Source organism: Podarcis filfolensis, assembly GCF_964270895.1.
Source record: "Podarcis filfolensis genome assembly, chromosome: 4".
NCBI lineage: Eukaryota > Metazoa > Chordata > Lepidosauria > Squamata > Lacertidae > Podarcis > Podarcis filfolensis.
This window is the reverse complement of record NC_139607.1, coordinates 78,796,826-78,818,187: the sequence shown is the minus strand read 5'-3', so window position 1 is coordinate 78,818,187 and position 21,362 is coordinate 78,796,826. Positions and strand designations below refer to the sequence as shown.

General features: G+C 42.7%; 1 protein-coding gene across 2 annotated transcripts in view; it reads right to left on the bottom strand.

The window, feature by feature from the left end:
* The window catches only part of FLT3 (fms related receptor tyrosine kinase 3), a 56,126-nt gene that overhangs the window by 21,032 nt on the left and 13,732 nt on the right, over positions 1-21,362 (bottom strand). For both annotated transcript variants that reach the window (XM_083609030.1, XM_083609029.1), the window contains exons 2-9: positions 17,525-17,646; positions 15,944-16,140; positions 14,474-14,589; positions 12,551-12,665; positions 11,844-11,998; positions 9,702-9,838; positions 5,393-5,546; positions 3,072-3,237 (exon numbers count right to left, since the gene is read on the bottom strand). In XM_083609030.1, coding sequence (XP_083465156.1) covers positions 3,072-3,237; positions 5,393-5,546; positions 9,702-9,838; positions 11,844-11,998; positions 12,551-12,665; positions 14,474-14,589; positions 15,944-16,140; positions 17,525-17,646 — 1,162 coding nt within the window. The remainder of the gene's footprint in view (positions 1-3,071; positions 3,238-5,392; positions 5,547-9,701; positions 9,839-11,843; positions 11,999-12,550; positions 12,666-14,473; positions 14,590-15,943; positions 16,141-17,524; positions 17,647-21,362) is intronic.

The following is a 21,362-nucleotide window of genomic DNA, read 5'->3' as shown; positions in this document are numbered from 1 at the left end:
AAGAATGGCTGTATCCATAATTGTATACCTGCTACTTCAAAAATAGTGTTTAAGCACACAACAGTACCAGAGGAATCTGCTCCTCTCAACTTTGGAAAAGAAATCTGGCTGTGGAAGGGCTGCCTTGGACAGATGGGCAAAAATAAGACTGCAAAGCATCCTTTAGAAAGGCAACATTTTAAAAACATTCTGCACAAATAACATCTATGCACTCAGTGACAGGGAAACCCCTCCTTCGGCTACTCAGTGTATCCTGCAACAGCATCATTCATTTCTGTAATGGGCCAGAAATAAATCTAAGTATGTTACAGACATCCTGGAAAACAACAACAAACAGGGAGAAAAGTCCCTCTGTTGCTGGTGGTGAGTGATGCTCAAAGACCAATGTGGCAGTGTTTATGTTTTCTTGTCCGGGAACTTTGGGCACTGCTACAGAATCTCACCCTGCGTCATATTTTATCAATAGCCGTTTTGTACTTTACAGAGGAAGAGAAAGAAGACATATAATACTACTCAGTTTCAATGCAGAACAGACAGAACCCAAATACAGATAACTTAACATGTTAGTTAATTGTATAAATATTTCAAAAATTGTGCTTAACAAATGTTGCCAGTGATTTAGGAAGCTGTCTTATACCAAGTCAGATCACTGCTCCAATTAGCTCAGTACTGTCTACACAAACTGGCAGCAGCTCTGCAGGGTTTCAAGCAGGGAGTCTTTGGGAAACAGATCTCAGTGACTCATGATTTTCATCTTTCGTAAGACGCCAATATGGCAACCTCCAAATTCCTCTCCCCTCTCACCCACCCACTAGTCTCAAAACTCTCCCACCCACCCTCTTCCCTTGCAGTTCAAAATAAAAGTGGCCAATCGAAGCAAGCTCCTTTTTAAAAATAGAAAAGTGTGACTGACGGAAGGCAACTTTACCCTCCCCTGTGCCCTGCAGATGTTTCAGACTACAAAACTCCTCATCCCCAGCCAGTATAGGATGATGGCAGTTGTCATCCAACATTTGGAGGTTGCGGAAGGCTGATGTGACATATAATTGGGCTCTGATGTAACAAATGGCTAGTACAGTGGTACCTCAGGTTACATACGCTTCAGGTTACATACGCTTCAGGTTACAGACTCCGCTAACCCAGAAATAGTGCTTCAGGTTAAGAACTTTGCTTCAGGATAAGAACAGAAATTGGGCTCCAGCGACGCGGCGGCAGCAGGAGGCTCCATTAGCTAAAGTGGTGCTTCAGGTTAAGAACAGTTTCAGGTTAAGAACGGACTTAACCTGAGGTACCACTGTATACATAAAAGGGTAATAAAATGTAGGGAATCAAGTAGCATTTATATGTGAATTTCAGTTTCATGAGACCAATTCAATGCTGGAGTTTCAGCCAGCCTGCTTGAAAATAAAGGAAGGCTTGCAATAGACATTGATACGTTTTTGGTTTAATTCTGGGGAAGTGAAAGTGAGCGGAGAGATACCTTCTATTTTACAAAGAGGGAACAGAAAAACCAAAGGGCACTAAGAACATTTTCTGGAAAAGCTTAGAGGAAGTTGTAGGTGGATGGGAGTCGTTGTGGTGTGGCTTGAAATCAAAAGCCCAAAAAGAGAGTGCTGTGTGGAAATTTACTTTCCATTTGGCTTCAGGCAGAGCAGAGAACTGGAGAGGGAGAGCAACTATTGATCTGCTTGGCATCTCCCCTCCCTTCCTAGCCACTTTTCTCCCTAGGAGGGAAAAGACATAGGTCCTCTTTTATCCATTGGGAAGAACTGCGGTGGGCAACTGAGTAGGGAAATGGCTTCTCTCCCCCATCCCAGAAGATCTGTGCTCGGAGGGCTCAGAAAATTTGCATAGATTCAATCCTTGACATCTCCAGGGAGGGCTAGGAGAAGACCCCCTTCCTGAAACCCTATAGGGATTTGGCCAATCATTGTAGACCATGGGCTCTCAAACTGTGGTCTGTGAACCACCAGTAGTTTGCGAGCTTCACTCAGGTGGTCTGTGCTGTGCCTATGGATTTATAATTGAAGATGGGAGACAGTACAACCATCACAGTGAATATCCGTATTGTTCTTTGAATAGTATTTAGGAAGCTACCCTATACTGAATCAGACCATTGGTCCACCGAGCTCAGCACTGTCTGCACTGACTTTCAGCAGCTCTCCAGGGTTTCAGACAGGGCCCAACAGGTAGCCCTACCTGGAGATGCTGGAGATTGGACCAGGACCTTTCTGCATCCAAAGAAGATGCTCTGCCATGGATTTACACACATTAGTCACAGGTTTGGATCCAGTACAGAGCAAGCACAGCCTTTGTTATAAATTTTTAGGTGCCAGGCAAAAGCGTTTATGTAGAACGAGACCTTCGGCTGGTTAACATTCTTTTAAATGTGTTTGGGGGGGTTATTGATTTGTTTTTGTTTTATTATGTATTTTGTGTTCTCATTTTGTATTTTTATGTTGTGAACTGGCCTGTGATCTTTGGAAGAAGGGTGGTATAAATAATAATAATAATAATAATAATAATAATAATAATAATAATAATAATAATTAATAGCGCCTCCTTGTGGTTGCCTCAGAGTAGCAATCAATGGATGTGTGCTCTTGCAAGTACACAAAACGGGTCAATTGATTCTTGGGTGGGTGGGATGGGGGTACTAAAGCAAGATATATACAGCTTGAGACTAGAATAATGAAAAGATCCTCTCATCCCTTATATGGCCAATTGATCACTGCAAGACTGAAGGCCTCCTGCAGACACCATTGATGGTGGTTTATATATGTCCTGAGTTTTCTGCTGCATTGACTCTGAAGAAACGAAGAAATACAATGTGCAACATGAGATGGTGAGCAGAGCATGGGGGGGGGGATTGCAGTGCATTTTTGGCTAAAACAAGAACCATTAAGGGTCTTTTTCAATCACCTTTTTATCTAACCAGAGATTGTGGCAATACAAAACATGGGAAACAAATACACAGAACGATTCTAAACCTGTTGACTCAGAAGGGTGCAGAAAATAGTGGCTGCAAGTCTTTACACACAACAGAAGCACATTCAAAGAAAGTTAATTACCTGTAAACATCTGTGTAAGTCTGTATACAAGGAAATGACATTTGGGAAGACATCCATATACATCTAATTGATGGATATGCTATTAGTGTGACTTCAAGGCACAACTTTTCCGCCACATCAGCTTCAAAATCTTCCTTTGCGTTGGTGAAATTGATAAAACCCTTATCTGTTGAAAGATATATCAAAATGATGTTGTGATATTTTTATATAAAAAGAAAACGTTTTCAGAAATAACTTAATACCCTGCATTTCCCTTCCGCAAAGGAGTTGCTCAAAGCAGCTTACAAATAAAAAAAAAGGAAGCTAAAAGCAACAATAACCCAATCCTCAAAATACAAATTAACGAAGCGAAAAACTCCAGAAAAAAGCCAAAACCCAAAAACTGACAGTAGCTTATCAACACATGCGGCAGGAACGGAATCAAAAGCTTGTTTTAAAAGGATGGTTTTCAATTACCAACAGAAAAGGAATGAAGAGGAAGATAACCTGAATTATTGGGGCATATGCAGGGCCCCACTAGAGAAGTCACATCTACACCATACATTTAAAGCATATTTAAAGCACCTTACTACCACCAAAGAATACTGGGAACCATAGTTTGTTGTGGGTGCTGGGAATTGTAGCACTGTTGGGGAAACATACACTTCCCAGGGTTCTTTGGGGCAAGCCATGTGCATTACATGTATGGCATGGATGTGGTAAGAAAAAGCCCTCTCACGTTTTGCCACCAATCTTGCTTCAAATTGAAATGGCACAGGTAAGAGGGGAGCAAAAGGCAATCTCATCAGATGGGCAGATTCACACAAGAGGAGATGGTCCTTCACACAGCCTGACCCTTGACATTGCTTTAAATGTCAAAATTCACCTTTTGGGGGGGAGAGGGGAAGGGAGGGGAGGGGAGGAATCTGTCAATTTTCCTTTCTGTCAGTTTCAGTTCTTCACATATCCTTATCAGTTTGTAATTTATTTAATGAATTTCTCCTAACATGCACATTTGCATGCATTTTTGCAAAGCATATCCCCCCTCCCCCGGGATAATGCATTTGGGTCCGTCATTGTCCAGATTTGGTCCGTCATTGTCCAGAAACATGCATTTCTAGGTACACTTTGCCCCAGTGTGTGCATTTTTGTACATATTATTTGGCTAGAGAACTGGATCACAAGATTTGGAGAAGTGTGATTTTTGAAGGGTGACTGGGTTTTGGTTCTCATTTTGTTTCAGAAAGTGAGAATCGGGTAGATTCACCTTTAAATGTGAACTGTATCGAATTCTGCCCCCCCCCCCGCATCTTTAGCCTTGATGCACAATAATTTTCAGCCTGAGAAGCAGCAAACACTTGATAGGTCGCAAGATAGGTGCTTAATTCCTCAACAGAATATTAATTCAGTGCCAAGCAACTTGCTCTGTCAGAGCAACACAGTTCCTTCTTAAAGGTAAAGGTAAAGGTACCCCTGCCCGTACGGGCCAGTCTTGACAGACTCTAGGGTTGTGCGCTCATCTCACTCTAGAGGCCGGGAGCCGGCGCCGTCCGCAGACACTTTCGGGTCACGTGGTCAGTGTGACATCGCTGCTCTGGCGAGCCTGCACCAGCGCAGCACACGGAACGCCGTTTACCTTCCTGCTGTAAAGCGGTACCTATTTATCTACTTGCACTTTAAAGGTGCTTTCGAACTGCTAGGTGGGCAGGAGCTGGGACCGAAAGACGGGAGCTCACCCCGTCGTGGGGATTCGAACCGCCGACCATACGATTGGCAAGTCCTAGGCTCTGTGGTTTTACCCACAGCGCCACCCGCGTCCCACTAGTTCCTTCTCAGAGGACTTGAAATCAGACAAGTATTGCTAAGGCACTAAAAGATTCTCAGCCAATCTAGACCAGCAAATATTTATTCATTGATGCTATTTAACTCTCTGCGGCTGAAATTCTTGTGCTGATTTTTAATGCTGGGATTTTTATATGAATTTTTTAAAAAAATTTAACATTGTATTATTTGCACGCTAGCCAGAAAACACTCTTATTGGGTAACATATAAATGCCATTAACACATAAAATAAAAACAAAATATCCTGGACTATACATCATTCTCATGTTGTAAATTCCATCATAGGAAATGCAGTGAAACAGGCACACGTGAAACAGGTACAAAGGGTGTGGAAGCTGCTATGTGTGTATCTGTGCATTTATTTTATAAACCATCTAAGGCTGCAATAGTAACCTCACCCAGGAGTAAGCCCCATTAAATTCAATGGGATGTAGACATAGTTCAACAGGTAGCAGCTTTCTATGTTCCTATGCAAACATTTTATATGTCAGACGACTTACCTAAAACTGTAACCAAAGCACTCTTATTTGCAGCAAGTTCTTTGGACAAGCAGTTAAAATGTCTGTGACTCTGTGTTTTCATTGGGAAAACAAATGCATATTGCGTCTTAACCCTCTTGGAGTTCAAATTCTTCCTTCCTTCGAGTGACATGTCCTATTTTTTAAAAAAATAAAAGTTAGTATTTAAGAGATGGTGACATTCATTTGTGGTGTGGAGCTGTGCAAAGCTTCAGAACTACTGAAATCAATAGGAATTTAGCGAGTCACAACTACAGTGGTGCCCCGCAAGACGAATGCCTTGTAAGACGAAAAACTCGCTAGACGAAAGAGTTTTTCGTTTTTCGATATGCTTCGCTAGACGAATTTCCCTATGGGCTTGCTTCGCAAGACAAAAACGTTTTGCAAGTTTGTTTCCTTTTTTGTAAAACCGTTAATACCCAGCGTGCATTGCTTGAAGAGGTGCAGTTGCGACTTGAACTCCGAGGAGCAACACATAGCACGTGGTGTGGTAGCCTTTTTTGAGGTTTTTGAGGACTTTGGTGCTTTTTGAAGCTTTTCCAAAACTTCTTTTGCATCCATTTGGTAAGTTGAACTTTTAAAACTTTTTGGGGGTTTTTTGGATTTTGGGTTGGGGTGTTTGGAATTCAAGGACTTGGTGTTGGGGAGAGGTTTGCAAGAATCTGGGAGCTTGTGTGGTTTTTTTCTGCATTTTTATGATTTTCTGTGACCATTGGGCCATGTGGTTTTTTTTTTAAATTTTTCTGGGTTTGAATTTCTGTGTGGTGGGTGGCTGGGGGAACAGTTGGGGAGAGGTTTGCAGGAATCTGGGAGCTTGTGTGGTTTTTTCTGCATTTTTATGATTTTCTGTGAGCATTGGGCCATGTGGTTTTTTAAAAAAAAAAATCTGGGTTTTAATTTCTGTGTGGTGGGTGGCTGGGGGAACAGTTGGGGAGAGGTTTGCAAGAATCTGGGAGCTTGTGTGGTTTTTTTCTGCATTTTTATGATTTTCTGTGACCATCGGGCCATGTTGTTTTTTTAAAAAAAAATTCTGGGTTTGAATTTCTGTGTGGTGGGTGGCTGGGGGAACAGTTGGGGAGGGGTTTGCAAGAATCTGGGAGCTTGTGTGGGTTTTTTCTGCATTTTTATGATTTTCTGTGACCATTGGGCCATGTTGGTTTTTTTTTATTATTTTTCTGGGTTTGAATTTCTGTGTGGTGGGTGGCTGGGGGAACAGTTGGGGAGAGGTTTGCAGGAATCTGGGAGCTTGTGTGGTTTTTTTCTGCATTTTTATGATTTTCTGTGACCATTGGGCCATGTGGTTTTTTTAAAAAAAAATTCTGGATTTGAATTTCTGTGTGGTGGGTGGCTGGGGGAACAGTTGGGGAGGGGTTTGCAACAGTTGGGGAGGGGCTGGGGGAACAGTTGGGGAGGGGTTTGCAACAGTTGGGGAGGGGTTTGCAACAGTTGGGGAGGGGTTTGCAATTTCTGTGTGGTGGGTGGCTGGCTGGGGGAACAGTTGAGGTTTTTGAAGACTTTGGTGATTTTTAAAGCTTTTCCAAAACTTACTTTGCAGCCATTTGAGGATTTTGAAGACTTTGGTGATTTGCAGCCATTTCGTAAGTTAGACTTTTAAAACTTTTTGGGGGTTTTTTGGATTTTGGGTTGGGGTGTTTGGAATTCTAGGACTTGGTTCTGTGTTTGATTTTCTATGTGGTGGGTGGCTGGGTGCTTTTGAATTTTTTGGAAGTGAAGCACTGATTTTTTTTTCTTTTTCTGAGTTTACGAAGGAGCTGTGCTGCCATGGGACCCAAGAAGACTGCTGCTGCAGAGGCCGGCGAGAGGAAGAAGGAGAAGGTGACGCTGGAAATGAAGGAGATCATCCGGAAGCACGACGGTGGAATGCGTGTGACAGACCTCGCCAGGGAGTACGGCAGGAATCCATCGACCATCGGGACCATCCTGAGGATGAGGGAGAAGATCCTTTCGACGGATGCAGCCAAGAGAGTCACCAGGATCATGAAGTACCGCCCAGCTGTTCTGGAGGAGGTCGAGAAGTTGCTGCTCATCTGGTTAGAAGAGAAGCAGCGTGCAGGGGACACAGTGACTGAGGCCATCATTTGCGAGAAGGCCAAGGCCTTGCACGCAGACCTCGTCCGGGAACAACCAGGAACCTCAGGCGAGCCAGAAGTCTTCAAGGCAAGCAGAGGTTGGTTTGACCGGTTCAAGACAAGATCTGGAATCCACAGCATGGTCAGGCATGGAGAGGCTGCCAGTTCTGATGTTCCTGCGGCTGAAGACTTTGCAGCGGAGTTCCTGGAGGTTGTGAAGACGGAGGGCTACGTTCCACAGCAGGTCTTCAACTGCGACGAGACCGGGCTGTTTTGGAAGAGGATGCCCAAAAGGACTTTCATCACTCAGAAGGAGGCCAAGTTGCCTGGCCACAAACCCATGAAGGACCGTCTGACCCTGCTCTTCTGTGCCAACGCAAGCGGCGACCTGAAGATCAAGTCCCTGCTGGTGTACCACTCAGAGAACCCACGGGCCTTCAAGAAACACAAGGTCGACAAGGAGCAGCTGAGTGTCATGTGACGATCCAACAGCAAGGCTTGGGTCACACGTGTGCTGTTTGTGGACTGGGTCAATCTTGCTTTGGGCCCTGCTGTCAAACAGTACCTGCTGGACAACGACCTGCCGCTGAAGGCTTTGCTTCTGATGGACAATGCTCCTGCTCATCCTAAAGGCCTTGAGGAGGACTTGTTGGAGGAGTTCAGCTTCATCAGCATCATGTTCCTGCCGCCTAACACCACGCCACTGCTCCAGCCGATGGATCAGCAGGTCATCGCCAATTTCAAAAAACTCTACACCAAGGAGCTTTTCAGGCGATGCTTCGAGGTGACTGACTGCACCACCATCACCCTGCGGGAATTCTGGAAGGACCACTTCGACATCGTCACCTGCTTGAAGATGATCACCACGGCCTGGAACGGGATCAGCCAGAGAAATTTGAATTGCGCTTGGCGCAGCCTGTGGCCGGACTGTGTGGCACCAAGTGACTCTGATGCACCAGAGTCAACAGTGGTGCAGGACATTGTTGCCTTGGGGAGGACCATGGGACTGGAGGTCACAGAGGAGGACGTCAGCGAGCTGGTGGAGGAGCACGACCACGAGCTGACCACCCAGGAGCTGGTCGAACTGCAGGCAGAGGCTGCGTAGGAGCAGGCCTCGCTGGAAGAGGAGGAAGCAACTGAGGAACAGCTGTCCTCCAAAGAACTGAGGGACATTTGCCAGAAGTGGAAGGATGTGCAGGCTTTTGCACAGCGGCACCAGCAGCACCACCCTAACAAGCACATGATACATGACCTTGCGAACACTTTTGATACGACGGTCATGTCGCCTTTCAGGGAGGTGCTGAAAAGGCGGATGAAGCAGCAGACCATGGACAGGTTCTTCAGCAAGAAGCAAAGAGTGGAAGAGGAACCTTCTTCCAGTGGTCCCCCAGAGTCTTAGAAAATGTACGGTACACTTTGTTGATTTTTAAATGTTTTTCTGTCATGTTTAGAAACTTAATTTATTTTTCCTTCAATTTTTGAACTGCTCTTTACAGTATGTGTGACTTTAAAGAGCACTTCATAAACTCTTGTTGTACCAAATTTGGCTTTGTTTGGACTTTTTTTGACCATAGGAACGCATTAATTGATTTTCAATGCATTCCTATGGGATTTCGTGCTTCGCAAGACGAAAAATTCGCTAGACGAAAAAACTCGCAGAACGAATTAATTTCGTCTTGCGAGGCACCACTGTAATGTAGGTCTCATAAGCTTTCCAGTTGAATCAAAAGTCTGGCTCCAACTCAGTATTTTAAAATATATATTACGACATTAATATGGGGCTTCTTTCAGAACCAGAGTTAGGCAAGAGTCTTCAAAATGCCATTACCAAGCAGGTATTTTGGTAAGAGGCACTGGCAGTGGCGTAGCGTGGGGGGTGCAGGGGGGGGCCGGCCGCACCGGGCGCAACATCTGGGGTTAGGGCAAATCCACGGGTTAGGGCAAATCCACGGGTTAGGGGACGCAAATTACTTGCCTTGCCCCGGGTGCTGACAACCCACGCTACACCACTGGGCACTGGGAAGTGTGGGAAGTGTGGGAACTCTCACTGACTGTGGTCCTGAACCTTTGAGACACTTGGAAAGCAGTAAGATTTCTGAACAGCTACACAGGTACAAGAGATACACAGGGGATTTTAAAGTTAGTATTTTTAATATAAGGCTACAGTAAGTGCTGACAGGAAAATGGGTTCCTCTTGGTACCTGAATCAATTGCTTGCTTTCAGAATACCACTTCATTCCAAAGTTAAAATCACCAGATATACCACGACATCTTAAAAGCAATAGCTCTCCTGTTTTAAGAAAGAATTCCTGCATAGAGCTTCCTGGTACACTTAGATCTGAAATATAAAAATAATTCCAATAAAATAACAACACCAGCAAATAATAATAATAATAGTTACTACTACTACTACTATCCCTTTCCACTTACCAAAGTAGTGCTTAGGGTAGCTAACATCATTCAAAATGCAATAAAATGGTCAACAATTAAATGCTAATGTGAAGCAGCAACAGAGCAGATAATTAAAACAGAGTCAGCTTGGAATGCCAAAATCAATGGAAAACGCACCTGAACAAAATTATCTGGCCCTAGTAAAACACTAATAGAATTTTGAATGAACACAAATGCAACCTCAGAACTAAACACAGCAAGTGTTAGACACACACCTCTGTCAACTAGTTTCCAAATCCCAAAGTCATCCTAAGTGCACACTTACACACACACTTGGATCCAAGCTGAAGGCAAAGTCTCAGGCTGCTTTTGCTGAAGATAAAGGCAGTGGAAAGTTGAACAGGTTCTAGTGCTTTGCCTTGGTCTGGTGTACATGCCTAGTCGGTAGAGCATGAGGCTCTTAATCTCAGGGTTGTGGGTTAGAACCCCACATTGGGCGCTGCAGCCCAGCATGGCAGCGGGTTGGACTTTATGACCCACAGGGACCCTTCCAACTCTACAATCCTATGATTCTATGGAAATAAAATCTGCAGTTCCCAGGGAGGGGCAGAAGAAGGTCTTCATGAGAGTATGGAGGACTGGTTGATGATGATTTTTTTTTTTAATCAGTCATCAATGTAAATAATACATTATAAGATTCCAGGAAGGAAGGAAGGAAGGAAGGAAGGAAGGAAGGAAGGAAGGAAGGAAGCTAACCAATTCTAGAGTGCTTAGTGTCAATACTTAGACTATAAGTGACTTGGAGGAGGAGGAACCATTTTAAATTGTTGCAAATATCAGGGCTCCTTTCCCCTCCAACTCATAGTGTCCTGAAGAAGTGTGCCAAAACATTTAAATAAATACAGTGGTACCTCGGGTTAAGTACTTAATTCGTTCCGGAGGTCCATTCTTAACCTGAAACTGTTCTTAACCTGAGATACCACTTTAGCTAATGGGGCCTCCCGCTGCTGCCGCACCACCGCCACACGATTTCTGTTCTCATCCTGAAGCAAAGTTCTTAACCCGAGGTACTATTTCTGGGTTAGTGGAGTCTGTAACCTGAAGCGTCTGTAAACTGAAGCATCTGTAACTCGAGGTACCACTGTAAATTCTTTTGCTTGAACACTTTAAATAAAAGAGATCTTGCACATGTTTTATTGGCACAGAACATAAACACAAACCATTCAACAAAAAACATGACATTATTTTCACAGTTCACATAGAAATACGGGCTGGATGCCAGGGACTGAACCAGGGACCTTCCCCGTGCAAAGAATCTTCTCTTCTTGCCCTTCCCCAATTGAAGAGAAACAATGCCAGGCAACACTTTGCACCAGTAAGGCTGCAATTTCACCCTATCAATTGGCAGCGTCACGTTTTATGCCCGTCAAAATCCATGACTGGAATGGAAGTATAAAAGCTGATTTGGGTGGTGCGTTGGCTATGCTTCGCAAAACCAAGAACTGAGAATCTTACGGGAGGTGAGAGATCAAATCGATTTAACAAGAAAGGATCGCAGTTAAACCACAATGATCCTTAGACTGCCCAAACTTGTACTTGATTATATTTCTGCAGGCATTTTTCTTCCACTGACAAAAAGAGAAACCCTGTGCAGCAGGGGTGGCAAACCTGTAGCCTTCTAGATGTTGCTGGTCTGCAGCATCCCACCATTCTTGATCCCTGACCACACTGGATGAGGTTGAGGGGAGTCAGAGTTCAACAGCAGGTTTCCCATCCCTTCTGTTCATAAGGAATTATTGATGGCAAACCCTCCACAAACCTGTCTAATGAAACATTCCCTCTGCTATGCAAGCGTATGGAAGGCCACACTGGGTCTTATTAAAGAAGTGGTACTGTTAGCATGAATAAAGGGGCTAAAGAGTCCAAACCCATAAATACATTTGTATCTTTACCTATTGTATAGAGTTCGGTACAGACTTTTCCAAACTCGTTAACTGCACAACACCATACATGTTGTCGAAAGAGCAATTCGTTGTCTCGTAATTTCAGCCGGGCCTGTTGTATTCCATCTATGTCTTCACTTTGGGCAGCCTTAGAACTTCTGCAGCTATAAAACAGAATGACAAAAGGTCACGTGTTCAAAGCAAATAACACTGCTGTCGTTACGACTCAAGAATGACTCAAGGGGACTCCAAATACGGGCTCCTGCTGGCCCAAACTGCAGAAGCCTCCTGCGAAATCTGGAGCAGGTCTTTGGCATTTTGGTGCAGAATGAGATTCTAAGAGAAGGGTGGTTCAAAACAGGATTCTGTATTTTTCTTCAATCTGTATGCTGCTCACATTTTAGAAGTAGTGAGGCACTTGCTAAAACATTGGTTCCTCTCACTACATATACATATTTGATTTCAGAATGGGGTTTTGCGGGGGGGGGGGAGGAAAGGGGGCAAGAAGCTTGCAACTTCAGTGGCTGGACATGAAATTCTACAGAACAAAAGGAGAATCAGATTACTGTATTTTCCCTTTTATACAGTCTATCAGTCGTGCATGTTTGTGGTGCGTATGCAGTCTTATCTCAGTAAGAAGATGTCCATTCTGAATGTAGAGTTGAAAGGAAAAGAAAAGAAACCATGACAGGTTGGTAGCAAAACAGGTGACCTACCTTTCATCAGGGGTCTTGCAAGAAAACCATTCAAAATTTGGTTTAGGATATCCTTCTGATTGGCAGCTAACTTCTCGCTGCCTATTTAGTATAAAATGTGGCTTTCTTGGGCTTTCTATTGAAAATAATGCAAGAATTCCTTATCATTTATTTATTCATGGAAGTATTTTACTTTTATTATTTATAGTCAATCAATCCATCAATCAATCAATTGTTCATTTATCAGAGCACTAGCAGCCTTGTACCCAGTGTTGGTCAGGAACTCTAAGAAGTCCCCCCCCCCCAAAAAAAAACCCCAGTGCAGTTTTTATATCAATGGTTGAAATCAATGTAGTTTTGAATGGTTCAGCCCACCATCTTGTTTCAAAATGGCACCTAGTTATATACAAACTTAGAAGGTGATCTCAAGAACCGTCATGGAAAATTTGGTCTTGATGCCTTATGATTCATGCAAATGCAGAACAAACAAACACATTTCACAAGGGAGAGAGAGAGAGAAAGTGCATTGTTTGTCGATATTTACAAAGCTCTATCAACCAAATTCACATGAATAACGTTTCTGCACTGGCTGTATACTGAGATGCTGAAGTTATTTAGCTGTTTTCACAAAAGGGCTAGACATTTTGTTCATGTAAAGGGTTCTATTTTGTCTCTCTCTAGTCAGATCCTCCTCTTCTTCCTCCTCCTCTCCACAGCCAGCAAAGCACCCTTTCCTGCAGGTAGGGGCTCAGACTCAGAGGCAGAGAGGCTGTGCCTCCGCATCTGAGCCCCACACTGAAAAGGGTGCCTCGCTGGCTGGCTGCGGAAGGTAGAGCTCAACTGCTTTTCTCTCAGAGGCAGTGCTGCTGTTACCTGCTGGCTTTTCTCATTGACTTTGTGGGTGCCCAGCCCACACAATTTTATTGTTGTGGGTTCCCAAGCACACATGGCCCCCAAGAGTTGGCTCCTATGATTCCCAGCAACCCTTAACAAACTACCATTCCCAGAATTCTTGGGGGGAGGCCATGGCTATTAAAGTGGTATAAGAGTGTTTAGAATTCATGTTGTATATGTGACCCCTCTCTCGCATTTTCTGCTCCCCTTCCCCAACAAAGAGATAAACATTTCTTTATAAAATTAATTATAGAGAGGATTGTAGTAGCTTCACAGTCCCCTATATTTTTGAACCATTTTCCCTTTAAAAGCTGTTGGAAATTCTGAAGAAAAATTTCACATAAGAGAGAGAGATAATAATAATAGAATAATAATAATTATTATTATTATTAATTATTATTATTTATACCCCGCCCATCTGACTGGGTCTCCCCAGCCACTTTAGGTGGCTTCCAACAAAATATCAAAAACAATACAGCGTCAGACATAAAAAACTTCCCTAAACAGAAGTTTAGGGAAGTAAAATAGTTGTTTATTGCCTTGACTATTCCTTACACCTAGTTTTAATCCCACTTCAACCCCACCTTCAGCAAAACAGGGAATTGTCTTCCCTTCATTTTTTTTTTTAAATATGAAGAGCAAATCTTGATCAATACTCTTAAACTTCCCATCTGGCTCAAAGCAGGAAGCTTAGAAGAGTCACAACAATGAAACATCAGACTGATACTTAAGGGGGAATAAATAAAAACCCAGCCACCATTGAAAAATGTAATTGACCCTGAGCAGCTCAGAGCTTTTTCCTGAGACGGATGATGGTACCCTTGCTTGAAATGAGATGAGTGATGTGGGAAAAATAGCACACAATACCAGAACTGAAAGAGGGAGGGGAAAATATTCAAATAAGGAATGGGAAAATCCCTGCAGGGGGAAGAATCCAACATGTTTTGCTGTTTCAAAGTTAGGCATACATCATACATGGACCCGTTCCTGTCCTATCATCCTTCATCAAGTTGTGATCAAGCCATTCCTTTGTCTCCATGTCATACTTACTTTTTATATGAATTGTAAATGTCACCCTGTAATTATCAGTTTTGGTTTTAATGGACAGCGTGTGGTTTCCAGCCTGGGTTTCTCTAATTTTTGGAAACTTCTTTGAAACAACATGCCTATACAATAGGGGGAAAGCATCCATTAAAAAAACAAAAAAACAACTTTGTGTGAAAGTAAAAGGAAGCAGAACAAATTGACAACAAAAGCAACACCAAGCAAGCAGGCAAGCAAGCAAAACCTGTGGTTGGGACCAGACTATAAGGTAAAGGTACCCCTGACCATTAGGTCCAGTCATGACCGACTCTGGGGTTGTGCGCTCATCTCACTCTATAGGTCGAGGGAGCCGGCGTTTGTCCGCAGACAGTTTTTCCAGGTCATGTGGCCAGCATGACAAAGCTGCTTCTGGCAAACCAGAGCAGTGCACGGAAACACCGTTTACCTTCCCACTGGAGCGGTACCTATTTATCTACTTGCACTTTGATGTGCTTTCGAACTGCTAGGTTGGCAGGAGCAGGGACCAAGCAACGGGAGCTCACCCCGTTGCAGGGATTCGAACCGCCGACCTTCTGATCGGCATGTCCTAGGCTCTGTGGTTTAACCCACAGCGCCACCCGCGTCCCGGGACCAGACTAAACCATCATACTAATCATTTTGTGGAGAAAGGCCTTAGCCAAATTGGAAAAGGGCCATAGCTCAATGGTAGAAAGTCTGCTTTGCATGCAGAAGGTCTCAGGTTCAAGGCTTCTTCAGAGGTTTATCAAAGTACTTATTGCACCGGGATCCTTTTAAATTCCCCTGCAACTCAAATATGTGATGGCTGTTGTCTCATTGCAAGAGAGACCGTATGTCTACATTCAGTAACTATTGTTGAATATTGTAAACAGGACAGGCTGATGTGGCAGCTTTGCTCTGAATGTATGTTTGCAGGTGCCCACCCCACCTGTTGTTTCTGACTTCTAGCAAATAAGTGAAGAGTGCTAAACCACCCTTTCCTAAGAAAGAACCTCTGTCCAGAATGACAGAAGTGAACCTCTTTCAGTGGAATCTAAAGTGAGTGGGTGGCATTCAAATAAATTTTACTCACAACTGAAATGTTTGAACGTGGCTAAACTACATCCCTTCAGTTCAATGGGTATGCCCCGAGTAAAGCTAGGCTCTTTGTATTTAACTGAGGTGAATTTAATTGGTAGGTTTAAAGAGTAAATCTGTGTGTCAAAGTAGGGACATATAAGTATATGAGAAAACTGTGCACTCTGTGTACTTGTGGCTTTTGACCCAGCTATTCCTTCTGCTGAAGTGGCAAGTCACTGCGAATTGCCTCTTCAGTAGTGAGAACAGTTAAGGCAAAAACGACAAGTAAAGTTCTGGCTGCTCATATAATCTTCCCCCAGATGCTCAGCACTTTTCTGAACCAGAGCGAATAATAGGAAATTCTATCACAATCATCACCCAATGTATCTCTTTGCTTACCTGTTCTCCAAATCCAGAGAGGAATTACAGTTATTCTGGTTCTCTTTAAATAACCAAAGACAGGTGATGTTCTCTGAAATATTTACTATTGCTTTAATTTCAACATTTTCAAGCACACCGACTTCGAAATCTGTTGCTGCTTCATAGATATTCTTGCTGCTTTGATAATACAGGGAACACTTGTGGTCTTCTTGGGTCTGTATTGCATGAGATGGAAAGACGTATTTTACCACTCTGGTCTTTTTTAAGATCTCTGCTTTATTTATTTTATTTAAGGATTTATTCACCACTTTCAAACAAATGTTTCCGAAGCAATGTACACCATCACACACACACACACACACACACACACACACACACACACACACACACTGTATATAATGTATACATAGCAGTCTAGAAACTGATCTTAAAAGCATTTAACTACAGTGGTACCTCGGGTTAAGTACTTAATTCGTTCCAGAGGTCCATACTTAACCTGAAACTGTTCTTAACCTGAAGCACCACTTTAGCTAATGAGGCCTCCTGCTGCCGCCGCACCACCGGAGCCCGATTTCTGTTCTTATCCTGAAGCAAAGTTCTTAACCTGAAGCACTATTTCTGAGTTAGCGGAGTGTGTAACCTGAAGCGTATGTAACCCGAGGTACCACTGTATAATATTTCAAATACAGAAGAGTCACTCTTCAGGGAAAGCCCTATTAGAAACATAAATTAGGAAAAGAGCCAATTGCTAGGCCTTAGATAAAGTTCATTAAGAAGCTGATTCCATAGAGCTGGTTCTTCAGATACTGATGGGCTCATAGATGCTAAGGATCTCTTGGCTGGCTGATTGATTGATTGATTGATTGATCTGACATTTCATTCCTAGCTCCTACACAGAATGCCTCCCTGAGTTTCACCTGCCTAAGTGTAAAGAACAAACACAGGTGAACATTCTTTTCTGATATTATTAGATATTAAGAGCTACCCACCTAAGTGGGTAAGAGCCAACGACAGAGCACACACTTTGCATGCAGGTTGCAGGTTCTGTCCTGGCATTTTCATTTAAAACTGGGATGGGGAACCTGTGGCCCTCCAGATATTGCTGGACAGCAGCTTCCAATATCCTGGACCATTAGGCCATGTTGACTGGGGCTGATGGGAGTTGGGAGTCTAGCAACATATATCCAGATATGTAGACATTAACATGTGTTTTATTCTGTTTTTAGGTTACTGCTGGTCTTACATAGCTTTGAATATTTAAAAGACCTGCTTTGATGTGCCTTTGGTAATTGCAATGGTTTTATTTTATTTTTGTAAACCATGATGAAGTTTTATTATATGAAATAAAATAATCAAATCTGAAGGGCCAGATTCCTCAATCCTAAATTAGAAGAATCTTGTACGTTGCTAACACAGCATACATTTAAAACACATTTAAAGTTCAGCTGGCACCAAAAAAACTAGTGAAGCAGGTACCACCTGAGCCTCTTTGGGGAAAGAATCCCACAAACTGCAATCTATCTCCCTTCTGAGATGGGACGCAGAGCAAGGTCATTGATAGTGGTCTTCACTAACCACACAGGTTCATATCCTTTTTACCTCATGAGAAAGTGAAGATTCCAATGATCCTGACATTATATTGTTTCGCTTGATTAAAAGGCATGTGATCTCTGGTGCACCCAGGCCAATCACAGGCGTGGATACCAGTGTAAGAATCAGAGCTGAAAGTAAAAAAAGGGAAATGGAGGCCATTGTTACGAGCAGGAAATTGAGGATAATTGTACAAGGACAATACGATCAATAAAAGAACATCACAAAATGCAGAACCGGCAGAAAGCATTAGCCAAAAGCATAAACACAATCCAGCATAAAATTAATAAAAAAAGCAACCTTAAAATAGCAAAGGTACAGCTATTAGTTCTGCTAATCCTGTTGCCCTCCATAAATTAGAGGGCTGACGAATGTCTGGAACAGGGAGCCTCTCCACTTGTCGAGTTCTCAATATGATTTGGAACCCTGATCTTCCAGGTATCTGAACTGTCCCCTCTTCTAAGGTGAATTGGAACAGTCACTGCCTTATTCTACCGACTCCCTCGGAAGGTGGTGGGTTCTCCTTCACTGGAGGTTTTAAAACAGAGGTTGGATGGACATCTGCCAGGGATTCTTCATTTGCAATTCCTGCCTTGAAGGAGGTTGAACCAGATGGTCCTTGGGGTCCCTTCCAGCAATTCTACGGTTCTATTATTAATTTAGGTGCATTTATATGCTGCCATTTTACAATGAGAATCACACACACACACACACACTTAAATCAACATAAACAATCTTGTTTAAAAAGCTTAAAAGAGTAAAAGGTGGGGAAAACGTAAAACAATTCAAGAGACGGTATTCTGTAAAGATTCGCTGCCTGTTCCAGTGTAACCTGCAATGGCACTGAGTCACTAGTACAAGATCAATGCAATATGACCTGACTGGTGTTGTGAACTGCCCTGTGATCTTTGGGTGAAGGGTGGTATACAAATTTAATAAAGGAGGAGGAGGATAGGCTTGAAGGTGGTGTACTGGTTGGACGAGGACCAGGAATACCAGGATTCAACCCTCCACTCAGTCATAAAACTCATTGGGTGACCTTACGCCAGTCACTACCTCTCTGTCTAACCTACCTCACAGGGTTGGTTTGAGTTAAAAGGCAGGGAGCATGTACACCACATTGAACTCCTGAGACTGAAAGGGAGGTATATGAATAAATAGTTAATGTTTCCCAGAAAATGAAAATAAAGTCGTGCCTGTTTTGTACTCAGTTTGAGGTACAGTATATTTATTTACCCGCAGTACACTTACCTGTGGTTTAAAGCCACATCCTAATCCAAAGGATAAAAATGACACATAAGGAACATGGAAAAGTGAAGTAAAAATAAGGAACTAACCGCAGATAAAGTGCTCTGCATTTGGTTTTGACCGACTCAAACGGGCTTACAGTTCTACTTATTCGAACCTAAAGCGTTTTTCTTCTAATGTCAGTCCTGCTCAGAGTAGACTGAAATTAATAGACATGACTAATATTCCTATACCATTAAAGCATATCAAAGCAATTTACAACTTTAAAAGGATAAAAACTATACAATAAAAGGATTCTAAAAAATGAAAACAATTTAAAAGCAAGCAAGTTTGTTGTTGTCATTGTCATTTTAAGAATCAACAAACCATTGTAGAAGATGCACTCTTAATTGCCTGCACAGGCCTGACAGAATTTAAAAAAAAAAAAGTTTTCAGCAGTTGATTAAAAGTTGGCACAGAAAACATTAATTTTGGTCTATTAATGTCACTCTGAGTATGATTTAGGTGACTACAACCCCAATAAAAGCTCATTCAAACAACCTGGACCGTTTTAAATACTCTGCATTCTTGGCAGACCTTCTTGAGATAGCTGGGCAAGGCATAAGGACCAAAACTGAAGCAACAACACAACAACAAAATAGTAATCTAATATAATGGAATGCTTTAAGAGCCAGCCCTATCATTAGGCTAAGTGAGCCGTCTACCTCAGGCAGTGGATGCTAAGCTATCGTAAGTCCAGTAGCTTGTAGTCCTGGGCTGGAGGTTCAAGAGGCAATGCCTTCCTTTTCCACAGCATTAATGCTTTCCTAGTCGGGCACCTTCAAGCTTTGCTGCCCCCCCCCCCGACTCTCAAGCTGGGAAGTACCTTTGCTCTGACCCCCTCAACCTTTCTGAGTGGTGGGTGGAAATTCATTTTTTAAATGAATGCATTCTGCACACAACCACATCTTGCCCATATCCTTGCCCCCTTTTGTGAAACTCAAAAGTTTGTTTCTGCCTCGCTGTGAAACTCAACCCCTTCTGTTCTCATTTATTCATGGCGATATTCTTCCTTTGCATCTGTTTGGGGTAGCTTTGCCTGCCTCTGACATCTTCTCCATGCTTTTCGGCGCCTGCTGTTTATAGTCGCCTCCACTTCCCCCGATGGCCCACCCACCCTGAGGCAAATTATACCAGAAAACACAATGATGCCCATTGACCTCATGGTCGGTGTTGCAAACGCCATTTCCATTGTGCGCCAGAGCTATTGGGCAAAGCAAACTCTGTCTCTTTGGAAATGCCCCTTTAGCTGGCAGAAAGCCAGAGGGCAGGGAAGAGTTGTACACAGGAGGAGTGCAAGTGTGGATGTATGATTTGTGTGTGGCTGAAGCAGCGCTAGTGTTGGATCTTAGTAGGAGAGAGTGGACTGATTAAAAGAAGAACGGCTGGGGATTAGGAATAATAAAAGCACATAATCCAGAGGGAGGAAGACAGCACAAATGCAGAGGAAGGAAAACACAGAAACAGCTCTGTTTTAGCTCTTCAGCTTCCTTTTCCTATCTGCATTTTTAAATTATTATTTAATTATCTATAAAATGATAACAAGCCACCACTGAAATGAAACAAAAGACTGACAATGAAAATTAGATTATTTTTTTTAATTTTAAAAAGAGGATTTTCTTGGGGTGGAGGGGGAGTCCCAAGTAGGGTTGGGAGAGAAATTTTATTCATTTAGCATATAAAACTGGATTTATCCAATCTACACTTTCTGAGTGCTTCAAACTGCGAAGCTGATGCTAATTCTGACCTCTTTGAATCAAAATGCTCTCACAAAATATGCAAAATATGCTGTTCAACCTATAATCAAACTCGCTTTGCATGGTTTCATCATGGAATTTGTTGCAGACATGAGAAATGAAACACAGCAATCCTTCAAAATTTGCACTTATGTGAATTTTGCAATGCTGTTCTCCAACCAAACTGTGTTTCCAAAAATACATATATTAGAAGAAAGTATGCATAAAAAGGAACGTAAATGTGTACATTAGTCAAAACCGCATAGATAAATGTGTTTATTAGGTAAATGTCGCACTAAGGTGCTAATGTTCATGAGGATTTTTCATACACACATACACACAGGTTGCTGAGAAATGTGGAGAACCAAATTGGAAACTGGAAAAATGAGAAATTGAGAGAACCAAAACTGACAGATCCTTCCATCCCTAGACCCAAAACAAAACTACTGGAAATACAGTATCTAAGGCAGGGATGGGAAACCTGTAGTCCTCCAGGTGTTGGACTTCAACTCCCAGCAGCCCCCACAAGCACAATCAATGGTCAGGACTGATGGGAGTTGCAGTTCAGCAATGCCTCTGGAGGGCTACCAGTTCTCCAAACCCTGGCTTAAGTTCATGGGAAGACATCTGGTTAGAAATAACAAAACAAAACAAAACAAAAGCAGAAATCTTAAAAAAGAGAAGATGAACACTAATCAGGAGGTGTGTGCAGCTGCAAGTGGATAGTATGGAAATGATTGCAGACAAAACAAATAATAGCACTAAGAGGAATGAGATAAAGAGAGAAGATGACTTGAGGAGATCCTTGAGGAGCTTCAGATGGA